General features: G+C 37.7%; 1 protein-coding gene across 6 annotated transcripts in view; it reads left to right on the plus strand.

Annotated features, from left to right (window-relative positions):
* VPS13B (vacuolar protein sorting 13 homolog B) overlaps positions 1-17,409 on the plus strand; it is a 459,420-nt gene that overhangs the window by 420,127 nt on the left and 21,884 nt on the right. For 5 of the 6 annotated variants that reach the window (XM_065627245.1, XM_065627244.1, XM_065627247.1 and 2 more), the window contains exons 44-56: positions 1,562-1,717; positions 3,056-3,319; positions 3,474-3,557; positions 3,724-3,899; positions 4,401-4,571; positions 5,239-5,440; positions 6,439-6,627; positions 7,048-7,194; positions 8,308-8,591; positions 10,084-10,211; positions 10,809-11,008; positions 13,543-13,661; positions 14,855-15,678. In XM_065627245.1, the coding sequence (XP_065483317.1) occupies positions 1,562-1,717; positions 3,056-3,319; positions 3,474-3,557; positions 3,724-3,899; positions 4,401-4,571; positions 5,239-5,440; positions 6,439-6,627; positions 7,048-7,194; positions 8,308-8,591; positions 10,084-10,211; positions 10,809-11,008; positions 13,543-13,661; positions 14,855-15,678 (2,944 nt within the window). The remainder of the gene's footprint in view (positions 1-1,561; positions 1,718-3,055; positions 3,320-3,473; positions 3,558-3,723; positions 3,900-4,400; positions 4,572-5,238; positions 5,441-6,438; positions 6,628-7,047; positions 7,195-8,307; positions 8,592-10,083; positions 10,212-10,808; positions 11,009-13,542; positions 13,662-14,854; positions 15,679-17,409) is intronic. The other variant, XM_065627248.1, reaches the window with a different exon arrangement.

Below are 17,409 nucleotides of genomic sequence, written 5' to 3' on the forward strand. Positions count from 1 at the left end.
GTTTGAGTGTCCTTGTGCAGAGCTTCCTTCAAGCAATTCTTGAATATAAAGCTGTGCCCACGCATGTCCACATCCAGATGCATGTCCGTGTGCACATTGGCACATATTAGCCTTTGTGCTTCCAACCTAAAACTAATTTGAATTTGAATGCAACAGTCATCACTCTTGCAAATTCAAAAGCCACCCACTGAATGGATGTTATTGTTCTGTATGTAACTTGGGCTGAGGATACCACAAATTGCAAACAGGCTACTGAGTTGTAATATCTTTGAAAGTTGTTGCTGCGGTTGTTTCTTAAAACAATGAAAAAAAACCCCAACATCTAGACATTTGCTAAGTCCAACTGGCCAGATCTATGGCCAGTGCTCTCTCTTTTTGGAAACAAATCATGGGAGAACATAATACTTAAAAGTTTCAAATTTTGCTCATGTAAATAATCAAACTTAGGGCCTGATCCTGTTCTCCATTACTTAAATTAATTAATGACAGATGTCCAAAATCAGAGTGAAATTCAACCCTCAAGAGAGAATTCCCATAAGGCCTTTACATAGCTGTTTTAAAGGACTTAAGTGATGCTTAGGCTCTGTGCTGGCCCTCTGCAAAGAATAAATTTTACCCAGAATGCTTATTGCTTTGATCCCTTACATATATATAAGTCACATTCTTAAGCTTGCATGGCCACAAAAGATCTATACAGAGCTAAATTGCCAGATCTTCAGCTGGCGTAAATTTGTGTAACTTCATTGACCTACATGGAACAGTACCAATTTTCACTACTCTGACTTAAAGAATCTCCATGGGATAGAGGTAAGTGCGTATGGTGGGTAAATGGATGAAAGGCTCTTCAAATGATGAAAGACTATATTGCTCTGGAAGTGATTTAAGTTAAACTGGAAAAAAAGCCACTCCTTTTCCGGAATAAATCACACAGGGAGTATAATTATGCAGTTAAATTTCTTCTCATGCAGTCAAGCTTGAACTTGCTACCACATTTGTGTAAGAAATGAAATGTTTCCCATCTCTCAGCAATATGCTGAGTTCTACATTTAACACATACATATGTGAACTATGCAAGTATAGATACAAATAGATTTGCATCTTTTTTATTTTGAAGGGAAGGTTATTTGTAATTTTCTGTCCTATCCTGAAGGCCAAAAATCTGGTCTGAACCTGTGTTCCATATCACTTTGCTGGTAATGAGGGTGGATTTCTAGGACAATTTCAAGGGCAGTAAAGAAAATCTCTTATTTCCTGTTTTATGCTCTCTAGTCTATGTACCCTTTTTTTCTGAACAGTTATGTGCTGGATTTATACCATCCTAAATACCCTGTTAGATCAGGTAATTTATAGAAATGCATGATGCAGAGCCATCTTAGGGTATTGTTGATACTTCTGTTTTTATCTGAAATCACAGAATGAGTGAATCATTCAGAGAACTGCTGTGCTTATCATTGCTGATTTTTAAAACCAAAAATATTTCTCTGTCATGGGCACTTCTGTCCTACTGCAAGGTGCTTTTTTCCGCAGTTATGTATTGAAGTAGTAATTGCTTTCTTTCCAGCTGTTACACATCTGTATTGAAGGCTGGGGAAACTGGCGGTGGTCTGAACCATTCAGTGTGGACAATACAGGGACCTTTCTTCGTACCATTCAGTACAAGGGCCGGACAGCATCACTTATCATCAAGGTTCAGCAGCTCAGTGGAGTGCAAAAGCAAGTGAGTATTTGGTCCAGTTTGGAAAAAATAACATGAATAATTTAAACTGTTATTTATTCACAAGTTAGTCACCTTATTATTTGTTCTCTCTTACTGGGATCTGCAAAAAAACCCCAAGTATAACAGTCTTGTGGAGGCATTTTGGGGAGTTTTTACAACTCTTTTCTTCACTTTAGTACAGATTTTAGCATTTAAAAGCTCCATTACCATCACATATTTTGCATGTTCCAGTAGACATCCCTTTGCATAGTTTGAAAGTTCTGAAAATGCTAAGTTAATCAATCTATTGCATGTTTCAGTTATTGAGAAGCAGATTTTTTGTTGTTTTTTATTTTTAACAAACTGTCCGTATCTTATTTGGGGTTGTAATTCGGGCCTTGGTATTGTTAAAAGAGAATGAAGTAATGTCCGAATTAACATTTGAAAATGGGCTGCTGTGCAGTAATTTTTTGCATACTACGTTTGTAAAGAGATCTGTAATAACACTGCAGTCATTCTGCCTGTGTTGGCAGAAGCCAGAGCATGTGGTGGACATAACACGTTCAGCTCATGGATGTGGCAGAGCGCCTCATGTTGCGCAACAGAAATACAGCTGATCAGACAAGAACAGTGCCTGGTGTCACCGAAAGCCCTGCTGAGATTTTGCTTGGTAGGTTGTAGCTACGGTGTGCACCCTCATTAATGAAAAGCAAATGAAGATGGTTGTAGCAAGGATACACATGGAATGCTGTTCCGTTGTGTGGCTTAGAAAAAGCCAGATATATGTTCTATAATATGATGGACAGCAACAACTCTGAATCTAATTTGGTCATTTTCTAAGTGGGTGCACTGAAATACAGAAATATGCTACAGCCATTTAATGGAATTATAGGCTTTAAAGCACCGAACATACTGAAAGATCTGGGTCACTGGATTGTGATGGGAATGTGAGGTGTCAGTAGAAACCGTTCTTCTGAAGTGCATCACTGTGCCTGCTCAGAAAGGGCTCAGCATTCAGAGACTATCACAGTACTCTTAAAATCCAAAGCAGAGCTATGTCAGCCGTAGGCAGTACTGCTGAGTTCAGCGGGAATGAAAGTGGATATGTTACATGCTTCTTTCAAGCCCGTACACTGCATTAGCAATATTTCAAGTGTTTTAATACCTAGGTTTCTATGAAATTGCACATACATTTGGCCAATAAAAATAATGTTTTACCACTCACTGCCTTCAGCAGTGCTTGTGAGAACCTAAAAAAGGGAGATTATTCTTGTACAAGTTTTCACTCTGTAATTCAAATTAGACCTTTCTTTTTTCACAGTTGTTTAAATATGAACTGCATATTTTTGTCTGGTTTAGATCCTAATCTGTGGAAGACAGACAGTCTGTAGTTACCTTTCTGAAAGTATTGAACTGAAAGTGGTTCAGCATTACATGAGTCAGGACGGACAGGCTGTTGTTAAAGAACACATCAACTGCCTCGCAGCCAAGCAGAAGTTGCCTTCATATGTCCTAGAAAACAATGAGCTCACCGAGCTGAGTGTGAAAGCTACAGGAGATGAAGACTGGTCCCGAGACGTATGTCTAAGTTCTAAACACACAGAACACAGCACTGTCATTCAGGTATGACTAGAAGTAGGTATATGGAATAGAGCATAAAAAATGTCTGAGAGAACCGGAGACTTTGCTTTTAGACTTCTGTTTTATATGATGAAGTTTTGAACATTATCTTCCTGAATTAACTTCAGTGTAATGCAGCTGATCTCTCTGCATACAGGTACCATCTTCAAAGAGTTCAATTACATATGTGTGGTGCACAATTTTGACTTTAGAGCCCAACTCCCATGTGCAGCAACGATTAGTAAGTACATTTCATGTCTCTGAAATGTAAATTTTATGCCTTACATGTCATATAATAAATTAAGGGTAAAATGACCCACTTTAACAATTTATTAATAGCTTGTTTAAACAGTTGTAATACTGGAATAAAATTAGCCTTAAATTGGTGTATTCTTTTCTTTTTGTAGATTGTTTTCAGCCATCTCTTCATTGTAAGAAGCCATCTTCCAGACCCAATTATCATACATTTAGAGAAAAGAAGTCTAGGATTGAATGAAACTCAAGTGATTCCAGGGAAAGGACAGGAGAAAGCACTGCAAAATATAGAACCTGATCTTACGCACCACCTGACATTTCAAGCCAGGTAAAATACGCACTTTCCTTGAAAATGGTTCATTTGTGTGGAAAAAAAGGAATATTTTACATTTAACGTCTCATGCATTAATTCCAAGAATATGTCATATGCAGAGGAGATACAACAGAACAAGCATACGTAGCCCGAAATTGTATGATAGGAAATATTAAATTTGATACAGCTATCCTAAGCATATGGACACTGGTTTGCTTAAGATGTCCGCATTTTTGTGTTTTGAAAAATAAATTCCTAAATGTTCTTGAAATGTTTTTTGAGAATACTGAGGAGTTTCTAGGATCTCAAACGCAAACGTCTTTACAGTGTCGTAACAAGCTCATGCATGTCAGTTAATGCTCAGGAACTTGTTAAGCATTGTAACTTGATTCATCCATGATCACCTTGAGACTGTTTCTTTTGCAGAGTACGCTTGGAAAGCTTCATTAAAGAAAAGTTAATGCTACTAATGCTTGGCCTTGTTGTGTAAGCGACTCAATCTGTTTTCAATGACAGGGAGGAAGATGATCCATCGGAGTGCGCAGTCCCTATCTCAACTACGCTAATTAAACAGATAGAGACTAAATCCCATCCAGGTGGCAATGTCAACCAGATACTGTCTGAGTTCTACGGCACCGCTAATCCTCCCCAGCCTGCATGGCCATATAATAGGAAGGATTCAGACAGGTAATTCTTTGCTAAGCCTTCTTCATGGTTGTTGCATTGCCTTTTCACATACACTGAAATCACGCTCAAGAAGACTATATGTGATCGGCATTGAGTATGTTCTCAGTAATTACACAATCCCTGTATGTGAGTTGCAGAATCTGTTGCAGATGGAGAAAAAAATGAGGTCAGCCTAGGGGCTGCCCTTGATTACACTGACAAGATTGCATCAGCAAGGATTAAAAAAAATTCAACTGTTTTTTGGTGAATGCACCTTCTTTACTGCACCTATAGAGGCTGTTGTTTATTCAGTGGTTGGTTGTTTTGGTACAGAAACAGGGAGTTGCTGTAGGAGAAGTTGCGGAAAAAAAAAAGGAAATGTGATTTTACAACTGTGAAAGTCATAAGTTTTGTTCTGAAGAATAGTGGTAGTTCTGTTAGAGGATTTTTTTAAATTGACCCAATTTAGGTTGAGCTTATGCAGTTAAAAATATGTCTTCAGAGCCTACCTGTACCTACATCTGTCTGGCAGCATCACAGTATGTTCCAGAATGATAAAGTAAGAGGAGATTGTTTTTCTATTTCAAAACCAGAAAAGCCTTGCAAATTTCTGAAAATGACCATTTACCATTTGTTATCTTGAATTCATTATTCCTTTGACTTTATCTTTTTATTTGTTTTTGAACAGCAATGAACAGCTCTCCCAATGGGATAGCCCAATGCGGGTGAAGTTGTCAGTGTGGAAACCGTGTGTTAAAACTCTGCTGATAGAACTCCTGCCCTGGGCTTTACTTATCAATCAGTCCAAGTGGGATCTCTGGCTGTTTGAAGGAGAGAAGATCGTTCTTCAAGTACCTACTGGGAAAGTAATTATACCCCCCAACTTTGAGGTAACTTTGCCATTCACGTTAACAGGCGCAGTTCTGCTAAACATCCTGATTCTGAAGAATGGTTATTAATCCAGATGATTCCCGCTTTCCAGTCACTATGTCTGTTAGTTATATGATGAGGAGTAGAAATAACAATATAAATTTGCCACGCTGACTGAGTCACTGGGTTGGAAGCATGACATACTTGATAGCAATGTTGGAAGAACAACGTCTTAATATGCAGTTACAAATTGTCTGTAAGGCACTGTAGGAAGAAGACCTGCCTGCCTTCTGGTTCAGCAGACTTCTCTCCTTCCTCCTATTTCAGCCGATGAATCCGCAACATGGGCATAATGTAGCAGCCCAAGTAAATTGCTATAAAGGCCAAATATAGTCTTTGGCCCCTGCTGTGCTGACCTGTCACTTGGGAAGTGTGTTGACCACAGTAGCAAAGTTGACAGCCTGGAAGGAATGTTTAGTTTAAGAGTGTTTTAGGTCGAGTTGTTTCACAGCTCATATGCCACCAAGAAAGGTTTGATAATGAGAGAGGGCAAATTACAAACAAGATTCTTTAAGATACCTGTCGTCTTGAATTCAGAGTTTTGTGTAATGGATCTTCTCACATGTGCTTGGTCATCCACATGCTTTTTCATTACAACCCCAATATACTTAATTTTTGAAAGAATTAAAATGATTTGACACAGCAGCTTGTCAGTCCCAATTGGACAATCTGATACTTCCTGTTTATTTTGCCATCTTTTTTCCCCTCAGTGTATGTCTGTTAATAAACAGAAGGGCTGCCTAATAACATGTCTCAGTGCAGACTGTGGTATTGATTCCACTCATGAGCATCAGTCCCATATCCGCATGGTGGTTTCATCTGTCCTTGTACCACACAGAAACAATCAGAGGGAGAAAAGGAATAAATGAGATTGACTTCATACTGGAAACTACATTTCAGTCTAGTAGAAGTGTATTGCATTTTCAGCAAGTGGTAATTGGTTATTTTTCATTTGCAGGAAGCTTTTCAGGTTGGAATATATTGGGCAAACACTAATACTGTGCACAAATCAGTGGCAATTAAGCTGGTTCATAATGTGACCTCCCCGAAATGGAAGGATGCTGATAATGGGGAAGTAGTAACGTTGGACGAAGAAGGTTTTGTTGAAGCTGAAATAAAACTTGGTGCTTTTCCAGGTCATCAAAAGGTTAGAACAAGATTGTCATGATTTATAACTTTATCATTTAAAAACAAAGTCATATAGCAGATGAAAACAATCAAATGTATGCAGTGTGAGAGCTCCTCCCTAATTGTTAATTTATGTAAAACATAATGAGAGTATAAACAATGTATGAAGTATAATTTAAAGAATTAGACTGGCAAAAACATTCTGCCCAACTCATCAAGGTAATGCAGTATCTCCTGGAAAAAAGAATTAATGAATTCTCAGTCTTGTTTGGAAAATATTGACAGATGAAACTTCAAAAAGTATGTGATGTGGCTACAGTTACGAAGTGCATGAATATAGACAGGATTTCCACAGTTAAAAAGAAAATGGCGATTCTGTTACTGTATTTCAATACCTTTTGTGATTTTGTATGTGACCTCATTTTTTATTATCTTACAGTTGTGTCAATTCTGCATTTCTTCGATGCTTCAACAAGGAATACAAATTCTACAGATAGAAGATAAGACAACAATAATAAATGATACATCTTATCAAATCTATTATAGGCCACAGCTTTCTGTTTCCAAACCCCGCTCAGGAGAAGAGGTAAAGCATTGTGGATACTGGTTTTATTTGTCATCTGCAGTCCATGGGTGTTTAGGTTCATATGGTCTCAACTGTATATAGCAGAGTTTGAACAGCAATCTTTAGACATTATAAGGATAAAGTATATTATATTATTTTAATTTAAAATACAGAATCCTGAGTACATTCCAACTCCAGTAATTAACTGTGATCAGAAATCTGCAAAGCAGGAGATTCTTGCACATTGCAGAATTAGTTCTGCCTGTTCTCCATCTGTTCGAGCACTAATGGCCATTTCTGTAAAAGAGGCATCGTAATCCATAGTAGCTGTTGAAATTTCTCTCAGAATTTTTACTGACTTCACGTGTAAGAGGTATATTGGCCTGGCAGGCTTAAAACTTTTCATTATGATTTTGGGAAGATTCCAGTTATCTGAACAAAGCTGCAGAACTAGAGACATGCCTGAAGTTGATGTATTTCAGCAAACTTCATCAAATGGTTAATATCAGTTTTCTAATAATCACACAATATATTTAAGGACTAGCTTACAAGAACCAAAACGTATGCATGGTCAATGTATTTTAATCAACCATTTATACATATTTATTCAAGATTACATTTATAGTAAAATATGTGCAAAGAATTCTCAGAGTCAAACTTGCTAGAGGAGTTGGCAGATAAACTAATTTTAAAGGTCCCTATTTCTGTATTGTTTTCCTTCTGCATTGGTTTTCTTCACATCGATATCTACATTTGTGCATAAGCTTTTTCTTGCAGTTTTAACTATTTTGAGATGAGGAATTGGAAGACTGTTGAGGCTAAAATCCTTTCTTAGGTTTATATCTATAAATTTATTTTCTTCTCATAGTTATGTTACAGTGATGTAACTGTTGCTTTCAGTATAGTTATCTTGTGCATCTGAGAGTGGACTGTAGATAACTGCACTCAGTTAACTGCGTGAGTATACCTGGAGACAGAATTTGGCCAAATAGCTTTTCATGCAATGGACTTAGTGCAACCTTTAGTTAGTTTCGGTCAGTTAGCTGCTTGAGCCTGTTTTGTGTAAGACCAACATGAATAAACTTCCCGTTAAGAGCCAGCGTGTCGTGCTACCACCATCTTTTTTCTTTCCAGGACTTCCACTCCCCAGCCAGTACGGTGTTCAGTGTCGGTCCAGCTGGGACACTGTCCCGCGAGGCGCTGAGCACTGTGCCATGCTGGGACCTGCTGTCGGACACCAGCCCCCTCGCTTTGGAGACACCTCTGACAGACAAACGCCTGCTGCTGAGCTTCAGCCCGGGCGGCTGTGCCGGCAGTCGGGAGCTGTGGAGCCTCCCAGCTGTCATTAAACCCGAGTTCCCGAGACAGAGCGTGGCAGTGCCCACAGGGGTTCGTAGTGAAAGTGGATTTTGTACCAGGTACTGTGCAATGAACAGTCATGAATAATGAACTTCGCTTGTTGCTATAAAGCTTCGGCTAGTAAGAAACCTAAAGAGATTAATGCAACAGTCAGAGTAACACGTGCCCCCCATATGTAAAGGCAAGTCTTACTTTAATTTAAAAATTGTTCTCTTTTGATGGGTTTGATGCTTTTATTATAAATGGTTTAATGTTATGACCGTGTACAAGTTGTACAATTTTTATAATGTATGGGCTGCTATTTTTTTACATGTATACAAAGTAAGAGCATGAAAACTTTATATTTGAGGTTATGGTATTTTTTAATTTGTGGGTAACAATTTAAGAGTTCAAGAACAGTGTGAAATAATACAATACAAAAATACAGGTTTTGTTTATAAAAGGTAAAAATCCATTTTAGTAAGAATAGTAAGAGGATGGACAGGAATATCCAAATGTGCATTCCACTTACAGACAAATGTATCCAGCTAGTTAAAAATAACAGTCGAATGACTTGTCAGATGCCCAGCTTCAGTTCTCAGACCTGGTATCTAAATCTATTCATGCTCATACTGGTATAAACAAGAAACAATCTGCTGAAATTAGAGAAGCTACATCAATATATATTACCAGCCATATGATCTTTCTCTTGCCTGAAGTGCTTGATAAAGTTCAAACCCTCACATGGTTCCTCTGGAGAGTCTTAAGAGGTGTCATTGTGGATGCTGAAGATTCTCACACAGACTTCAGATTAAAAAAAAAATAAAAATGAGAAGAACAAAGAAAGAATTCCTTATAATTTTGAGACAGGCATAGAGGATCTTATGTTCCTAATCAAATTTTCAGACTGCTTGGATTTTTAAGTTCACTGTGAGGTGAAGTTTTTTAGAAATAGCCAAAGAAATTGCACATGCACAAAAGAATTTGTGTTTATGCACGAAGACATTTTATGTAGCTAATGAGTAGAATAAAATTAATTTATTTTCATTTTGGAAATTTATGCAGTGATGATCAATAACATTAACATTTGAAAGGGCGATAGCATTGTGGATCGTTCCAGGGGGCAGTCAGTTACAGATTTATGTATTTGTTAAAAATATCTTTCATGTGTATCAGAGAAGTATGCGTGCAAATTCTTCTGCAAAATTTTAAAGATTTATGTTGAAAATTTGGGCCTACAATCTCATGTTTTTAATTTAATATAAATCTCTGCTGGCTAGGGCTCTCATCTTGCAAACACACGTGCTCAATTTAGCTCGTGAGTAGTCTCTATGAAGTGATTTCTTTTCTAGTGTTGTTTTTCATGCTATTTCCACGTGTTGTTCTGTTTAAATATAATTCTCAGTGGAGATATGTTCTAACCTGAATGTTTATAAATAACTGTGGAATTAGAACTTGATCATAAAGAATCTTACAGATGCTAGTTTTGAATGTTTTTAATTGTCCAGAGTAATAATACATAAAAAATTCATCTAAAACATGCATAATCAAATAAATCTGCTTCTGCTTTAGACCTATAGCACTGACTTATCAGGAGCATCTTGGCGTGACGTACCTAACACTTACAGAAGATCCTAGTCCTCGTATAATTATCCACAATAGGTGCTCCATTCCATTGCTTGTAAAAGAGAACTTCAAAGGTAGGTCATATGCAGTAATTAGAAACAGTGCGCTGTTGTAGTATAAATTATTTTACTGTACCTCCGATACAAAGTTCAGTTTGTGTTTTGGTTACAACAAGAACTTGATGGCCTCATAATTGTCTGTCTCAAAGTGAGAGACTCTGGAAGGTACTGAAGCCTGGAAGCTATTGGAGATAATTGTGAGGCCAGGAGTATGAAGTTACTTGGCTCCAGGCTTTTGGGTCTCCCTGGTTCCAGCTGTCTGTCAGGGTGACCTGGCGGTAGGAAACAAGTAGGCAGCGAAGTTTTGACATCAGCTCAATCCCATGGAAAATTTTAATCTCCTCAGATTTACAAATGTAACACAAAACAGCCAAAATTCCAGTTAGAGTATTTTAATGTAATGACCAGTGGAACATTATTCATGTAAATCTTAGTGACATAAAAAAGGAAAAAAAACCAAAACACATAAAGTTTCGACCAATAGAAAAGTAATGGTTTTATTTATTAGTAATATTTAAGGCAGAAATTTCCTAGTTTGTATAAGCATAGGTGAATTTTGATTTAATATAGGTTTCAGAAAGCCCTAATCTTATATATTTCATAAAATTTCAGATACACCAAGGTTTGAAGTCTATTGTAGAAAGATTCCAGCTGAATGTTCGGTTCATCATGAACTTTACCATCAAGTCTCCAGCTATCCAGATTGCAAAACAAGAGATTTGTTACCCAGCATTCTTCTGAAAGTGATGTCATCTGATGAATTAGTAAATGAATGGAGTGATTTTGTGGACGTCAACAATCAAGGAACACAAGTAAATCATTATAAACTATTTCCTAGTTCACAACAGGTTGTCTTCTTGACCTTCACAGTACATTGTTCCTCAGCAATAAGCATATCCTTTCAGTTGGTTTTAGGTTGTTTTTACGTCTTGAGAGCTCTCCTTACTAAGCCCCTTCCTGTGGAAGTTTTAGAATACACACTACCTTCTTCACTGGCTGTTTTTAAAAATGACTAGATCAAAAATACAGGCTTTCTAGCACTGATTTATTTCGCTTCTTTTTGATCAACCTGGCAAGGCCAGGGCATACCCTGGAAATTTCTGCCCCCCCTAAGCAAAGAATCCAACAAGATCCAGGAAAATCCTTTTCATTAACTTGTCGCAGAGTTTTTAACTTTAATTCTTGTAGGAATCATCACTGTCATTCTCCCTGTGTGTCTTCACAGAAGCTATACATGTTTTTCTAAAACAAAACAAAACCCCCTTTTTCTTTGGTTTTCTCCTGTTTTGAGGTAAATGAACACTTCCTTGACTGGAACAATTCTTTTTGATGGGAATTTTTTTCCATCTTTGAAGTCATTAGTTTACATGGAATCAACATAAACTGCTTGGCTCTTTGAAAGAAATACTAGTTTCAGATGTTTTCCCTGGGGACCAATCACAAAATGCTCTTGATTATTGAGTGTTATGTTATATAGCAAGTAGTTCAGTTTCATTCAGCAAGCCAGTCAAGCCATGCGAGGTTTCAAATTTCAGTCATTAATGTTATGCCAGACCAGGGTTCTTTGTAAGTATCTGGCTTCTAGAAGGAATTAGATGCTAAGACAACGTTTGGGGATCGTTGTCTACTTGAAGAACTATCCAAATGAAAACTGTAGCTTTCTGTTACTGAAGTTTTCGGGTTTACATGTAGACAATTTCCCCAGGATTTCTCAATCGGTCTTTCTCTTAGAAAACTATAAATAGAAGTAAATAAGGAATATTCTAATAGCTTCACATACAACTCAGTTCAGATTGTGAAATAATGGGGATTTAGAGGATCTTAAGCAATTTGTACTCTTTCTACCTAGTCACAAATAGATATTTCTCATTCTATTAGAAATACATTTTTTACTAATTTACTAAAATGAAGGTATTTATCATCAGAATCATCTGAAATTGGAATTTAAATGACCAATCTTTAAGATCAATCAGGTGGTTTTAGAATAATGAGTGTACTGAAAATTCAGTAAATGTCCTTTTTTTCTCCAATTCCATCATGCAGGATTGTGAATCTCTTTCAGAGAAGCAAAGGATTTAAACTGAGATATCGAAATTAGAAATTCTCTTATATGTAATTCTCAGAAGAATAAGACATAATTTGATGAACAAAATTTAATTATCTGTACAAACTTGTTATATATCTTGTAAGGACAATCAGTTTAAGTGCTAATCCTACTAAACTTCCAAGTGTTTTTCCTCTTGGTGACTTGTTAACAACAGTAAAGATTCTTCAAGACAAACACCTGTTTATTTTACCTGTGCTAGCCCCTTATTTTTGTGTTATTCCTTGAGTTTGCATTCCTTTAAATTACAGCTTCTGTCATTAAAATCTAGTAAACAATTGTGTTGATACTAGACCTACTAGGAAAGAGAAGCCAACTTGCTGTAACAAGGATGGCTGTGAGTTTTCCAAACTTAAAAAGACTTTAATATTTTATATTCTGGAAAAAACGAAACAAAAAACAAAACAGAACAAAACAAAAAATACCCACAAAACTTGCACAGAAATATTGCAGAATTAAGCTCCAAAACCAATACATCATTTCTTTAAGTAGAATATTTATTCCTAAGGACAACTTGGTCAGAATGAAAGTTTACACATCTGTAAGCAAGGCACAAACCTTTTGTCAAGTTCCCATTTTCCTGCCTTTTTAGACATTTTGCACTTTCCAGTAGACTTTTGCCATTTCTTTGTGGCAGCACCTTGCTTATGAAGGTGTTCTCACAAAACCAGTTTAGATGGCTTAAAAATGTGGTCATTGTTGAGTTGTTAAGCAAGTCTTCATGAATCAAAAATGTTACTTATTTTTTAGTCTTCATGTGTTTTGCATCATGCTATCAGCCAGTCATCTAACCAGCTGTGAGCTAGAACATAGCAGCATAATACTAATTTAGAGTTTGTTTTCCCGAGGAAAAGGTGGTATTTTGCAGAGCTCCAAGAATATGCCTTTCTCCTTAATCCAAAATAACAAATTAAAATTTCCTATTTATTCTTTTCTCACATAATCTCCCCTCTCCCCTGAACATCTTGCTTATTTTTGGAGAAGTTTCTTATTAAAATGTATTCAGTTATAGAGCTAAAGGATGAGGTGCAAATTTCATCTTGCTGTACGACTGAAATACATGAAGTATCAGAGCTGTTATTTTCAAAAGTATTGAAATCTGTTTCTGTTTTTCCTGAACAGTATCATGATTTAAGTAAGAGATCTCAACCAGAAGGCATTCAAAGAAGGATTAATTCAAATTATGACATTAAAAATAGTAATTTCAGTAGCATTCCATATGTTTCTAACTCTCTCCACTAGATTATCTTTTTAACCGGCTTTGGCTACATTTATGTGGACATTGCCCATCAGTGTGGAACAATAGTCATAACATTGGCCCCAGAAGGAAGAGCGGGACCCGTCGAGATCAACCTCAACAGGTACATAAAGCACATAAAAGATGATAGAAAGCATGGCCAAACAGTGCCAAGAGGTCAGTCAGCTTTCTAAGTGTTAAGTTAAACTTGGGCTTAACTCTTTGTTTTGTTTGATATTGCGCTGTGCTCTGTGGCCTCCTATGTTTAGACCATATGTTACGCTTTGTATATCACAGTTAAAAAAGGACAATCTAACATCAAAAGTCATGTCACTTTAGGGTAAACACTAGATGTCTGATACAAAAAGAAGTCCTGAGTTGTTCATTAAAAAAATACATTTTCCATCATAATTAGAGTGTGTTCATCAGTTTAAAATACATTTAGCCAGGTCCTGCCATCTGTAATCGTACAAGCTCCCACTGAAATTGCGAGGAAGCTTGATGTGCAAGAACTGTAGAAATGGTCTTACAGTCAGTAACTAACTGTACTTGATTATAACACTCTTCTTCAGAAGACTTCCCCACTTCATAACACACTGCAACCCAGAGCTCAGCTCCATTCAAGTGCAATTATAACACTACATATTTCTAAGATGCAGAATGGCCTTCAGCAATGCTGTTACAATTAGAGCGGAATTTGTTGTACTGTTTTTATTTGCACTGTAATTAAGTATTAATCCCCAAGAAACTGGTCATCAGCACCACATAACAGCCCACTTGCTAGTTAAACTTGGCAATGAGCCGTTAACGCTGGAGGGGAGAGGCCCTCAACGCCATCAGTAGAAACATGCTGTGGTGGCTTCGTTGGAGGGCACTCGCTGCATGTGGTGTGAAATGAGTTATGCATAAGAGTAACCTGCAGTAGTGCGTCCCAGAAAATATTGTAACAGCTGAGTCTGTACGTGAATTATCAGAAAATTGTATTTGTTGTCTGCTTTAATATCTGGCTCTGTTGCGAATCTAATAAGGAATTACTGTGTATGTAGCGATGTTCCTGTCCAAACTATGCCGTTGATTGATAAGAAAGAAAAAGAAACCTGGCATAGATGTGTAATATCCCATTTAGTAGAAGACCTCCTGGGTGGTACCCACTGTGGTGATTAAGGCTGCCAGATCCCATTAACATTAATGGGACCTGCACAATGAGCTTCCCAGGTATTATAGAGAACATCTCTCCTGATAGCTTTTTGGGAAAGCAAGATGCCAGGTGAACTCAAAATACGTGAAGTAACAAAACTTCTTTTCCCTCCTGTCTAGAAGTCAAGAGCAGACCCTGTCACTGAAAGTGTTCATCAGTCAGTTAAGTCTTGCTGCGTTTGATGATATTACAAACCACAAAGTCTCATCTGAACTTCTGCGTCTCACAGCAGACAATGTTTTCATCCACATGGCCCCGGCCACCAGCTACCTGAGACCCCTGTCACAGGAGTTCCAGCAGGACGCCATGGAAGGCCTCCCACAATTTCATAGTCTCCAAGTGTATTGTGAAGACTTGCAACTAGACAATCAGTTGTACAGCAAATCCAATTTCCATTTTGCAGTCCTGCTGTGCCAAGGAGAGAGAAATGAGACCGTGCAATGGTCCAGAGTGAACAACCTCATTGTTTGTAACAAAGATTTGGAAAGCTATAAGGAAAACTGCTTTATAAAACTCTGCCTTGCTTTTTCCAAGGAAGATAATTTCATGTTTCATTTGAATGACCTCAGTTTTGAGCTGAAACCAGCTAGGCTGTATGTGGAAGACACCTTTGTTTACTACATTAAGACTTTGTTTGACACATATCTTCCAGAAAACAAAACTGCTTGTCAGTCCATGAATACTTCAGATACTACCCTGATACTGCCTGAACAAGTGAGAGAGCATGCAAGAGCTTTAGTCAAGCCAGTGAAGTTAAGAAAATTAACAATACAACCTGTTAATCTCCTTGTCAGTATTCATGCTTCATTGAAACTGTATATAGCCTCAGATCACACACCTCTCTCCTTCTCCGTGTTTGAGCGAGGACCCATCTTCACCACTGCCAGGCAACTGGTCCATGCCTTGGCCATGCATTATGCCGCTGGAGCACTTTTCAGAGCAGGTCAGTACTTTTCCATAAGATGTAATATTTTTATTAGGTACCAGTATTCTGTGATTGTCTCGCAAGCTGAATAACCTAGATGTTAGCCATGCAATTATTGTTTTCCTCAAACACTGTTTGATAATGATATTTTCAGACACCTTTCATGTCCCGCCATATGACAGAAGGGAAATAAAATGGCTGAACAGACACCAGTGAAGATTTGTAAAGTTGTGCTAAACATTAGCCAGCCGCTTGAAGGCTTTATGAAACCCTGAAGACAGCATAAAAATGTGTTCTAGCTGGCTTAGGTTTTGTCATTTTATATTATAGCACTAGTCAGAATGAACCCACATTCCTCACGTAAACTCCCCAAAACTACATTTAATCAAATTATTCAGCGTTGCTCTGCATTCAGAAGTAAATTATAGCCCTGAATGCTGTTTTGTTGTTAAAACTCCTTTTGGCTGCAGTTTATGATTAGGAATCTGTCTTTCTTCATACAGCCTTCATGCTAAACTGGCACACAGATGTTTGTTGTCCTTTGATCCAAGAGCTATGAAGTTTGCCGTTACTAACTTTTTTCCATATAGGATCAATAGTGAGCAATTAGTCTATTAGGTTAGCAGGTACATTCTGTTTCCCATGAATATTAATTTAGAAATAATGAAATTTGGTCTCTGCTCTGTCTTTGTGTGGAACAGAATTTGTACCTGAAGCAGGAGGAAGCTCCTCCGTGATCACACACGAGTAACGTACTCCACACTGAAACATGGGATTTATTTTCCTGCAATACTAATGGTCAGATTTTCTGAAATTCTGATGCTTGCATTTGCGCTGCAACCTGATTTCTGTGCACAGTTTCCAAAACTGTACACGTGCATTTCAGGTATTTATAAATAGAGAGATGCCAATCTGGTCTTTCACTGCGTGCATACCTGACTTGCATAGCTGATTATAGCAACTGTGTACATGGTTGCCACCAGAGCATCGTGCACCAATTCATTATTTGCTTGCACTATTTTGCTTGCAAAATTTGCAACTTCTTCTTTTTACTACTTGTTTGGATTTGGTTTATAGTCAAATTTTGTAGTACCAAGGGGGAGATCTAGTTTCCTGCTAACTGAGAGTGAGACTGTGGCCAAATACAGTCCACAGTGTGAATGTTTCTCCCCACAACTGGCTGGGAGTGGTGATACAAGTGGTGATAGACTGCAGCAGGAAATTGGGGTTATACTGGCTTTTCATCTGCAACATCCCAGGTGAGGCACACATGCTAGTTCGAGATTCCTGAGCCGGGTCTCAGTCTTTCCTCCTGTGCTACTCCTGCAGTGTGCAGAAGTGCACAGGCCACCCCTTGCTCAGGGCTCATGATGTAGCTGAAATAAAGCAGGTTTAACTATTAAGAAAGAAGGTTTGCTTCAGTGGAATTTCTCTTCAGGAAAATACATAAGCATATATTTAGTTATAATACTACCTAAATCCCACTCAAAGCAGTAAAAACTAAGATCTATTTTTTGAAAGGGGTTACCATGATTAAAATGACAAGTTGTGCTGATTAATGTTTGCTTGGGCAAAGAAGGTGCTTTATTTTGAAGAGTTTGTGACACTTGTCAAAAGGCTGATTGTGTCAACAAAGTTAAAAAGGAGGAAAACCTTTTTGTGGTCTGCCAGCCCTGAGTCCTTTCCTCACCATCAGATGACTTAACTTCTTGGATTGGTCTCTTGTGAAAGAGGACCTCACTGTCCTGC

The sequence above is a fragment of the Caloenas nicobarica genome, chromosome 2, assembly GCF_036013445.1.
Source record: "Caloenas nicobarica isolate bCalNic1 chromosome 2, bCalNic1.hap1, whole genome shotgun sequence".
In the NCBI taxonomy this organism is placed as follows: domain Eukaryota; kingdom Metazoa; phylum Chordata; class Aves; order Columbiformes; family Columbidae; genus Caloenas; species Caloenas nicobarica.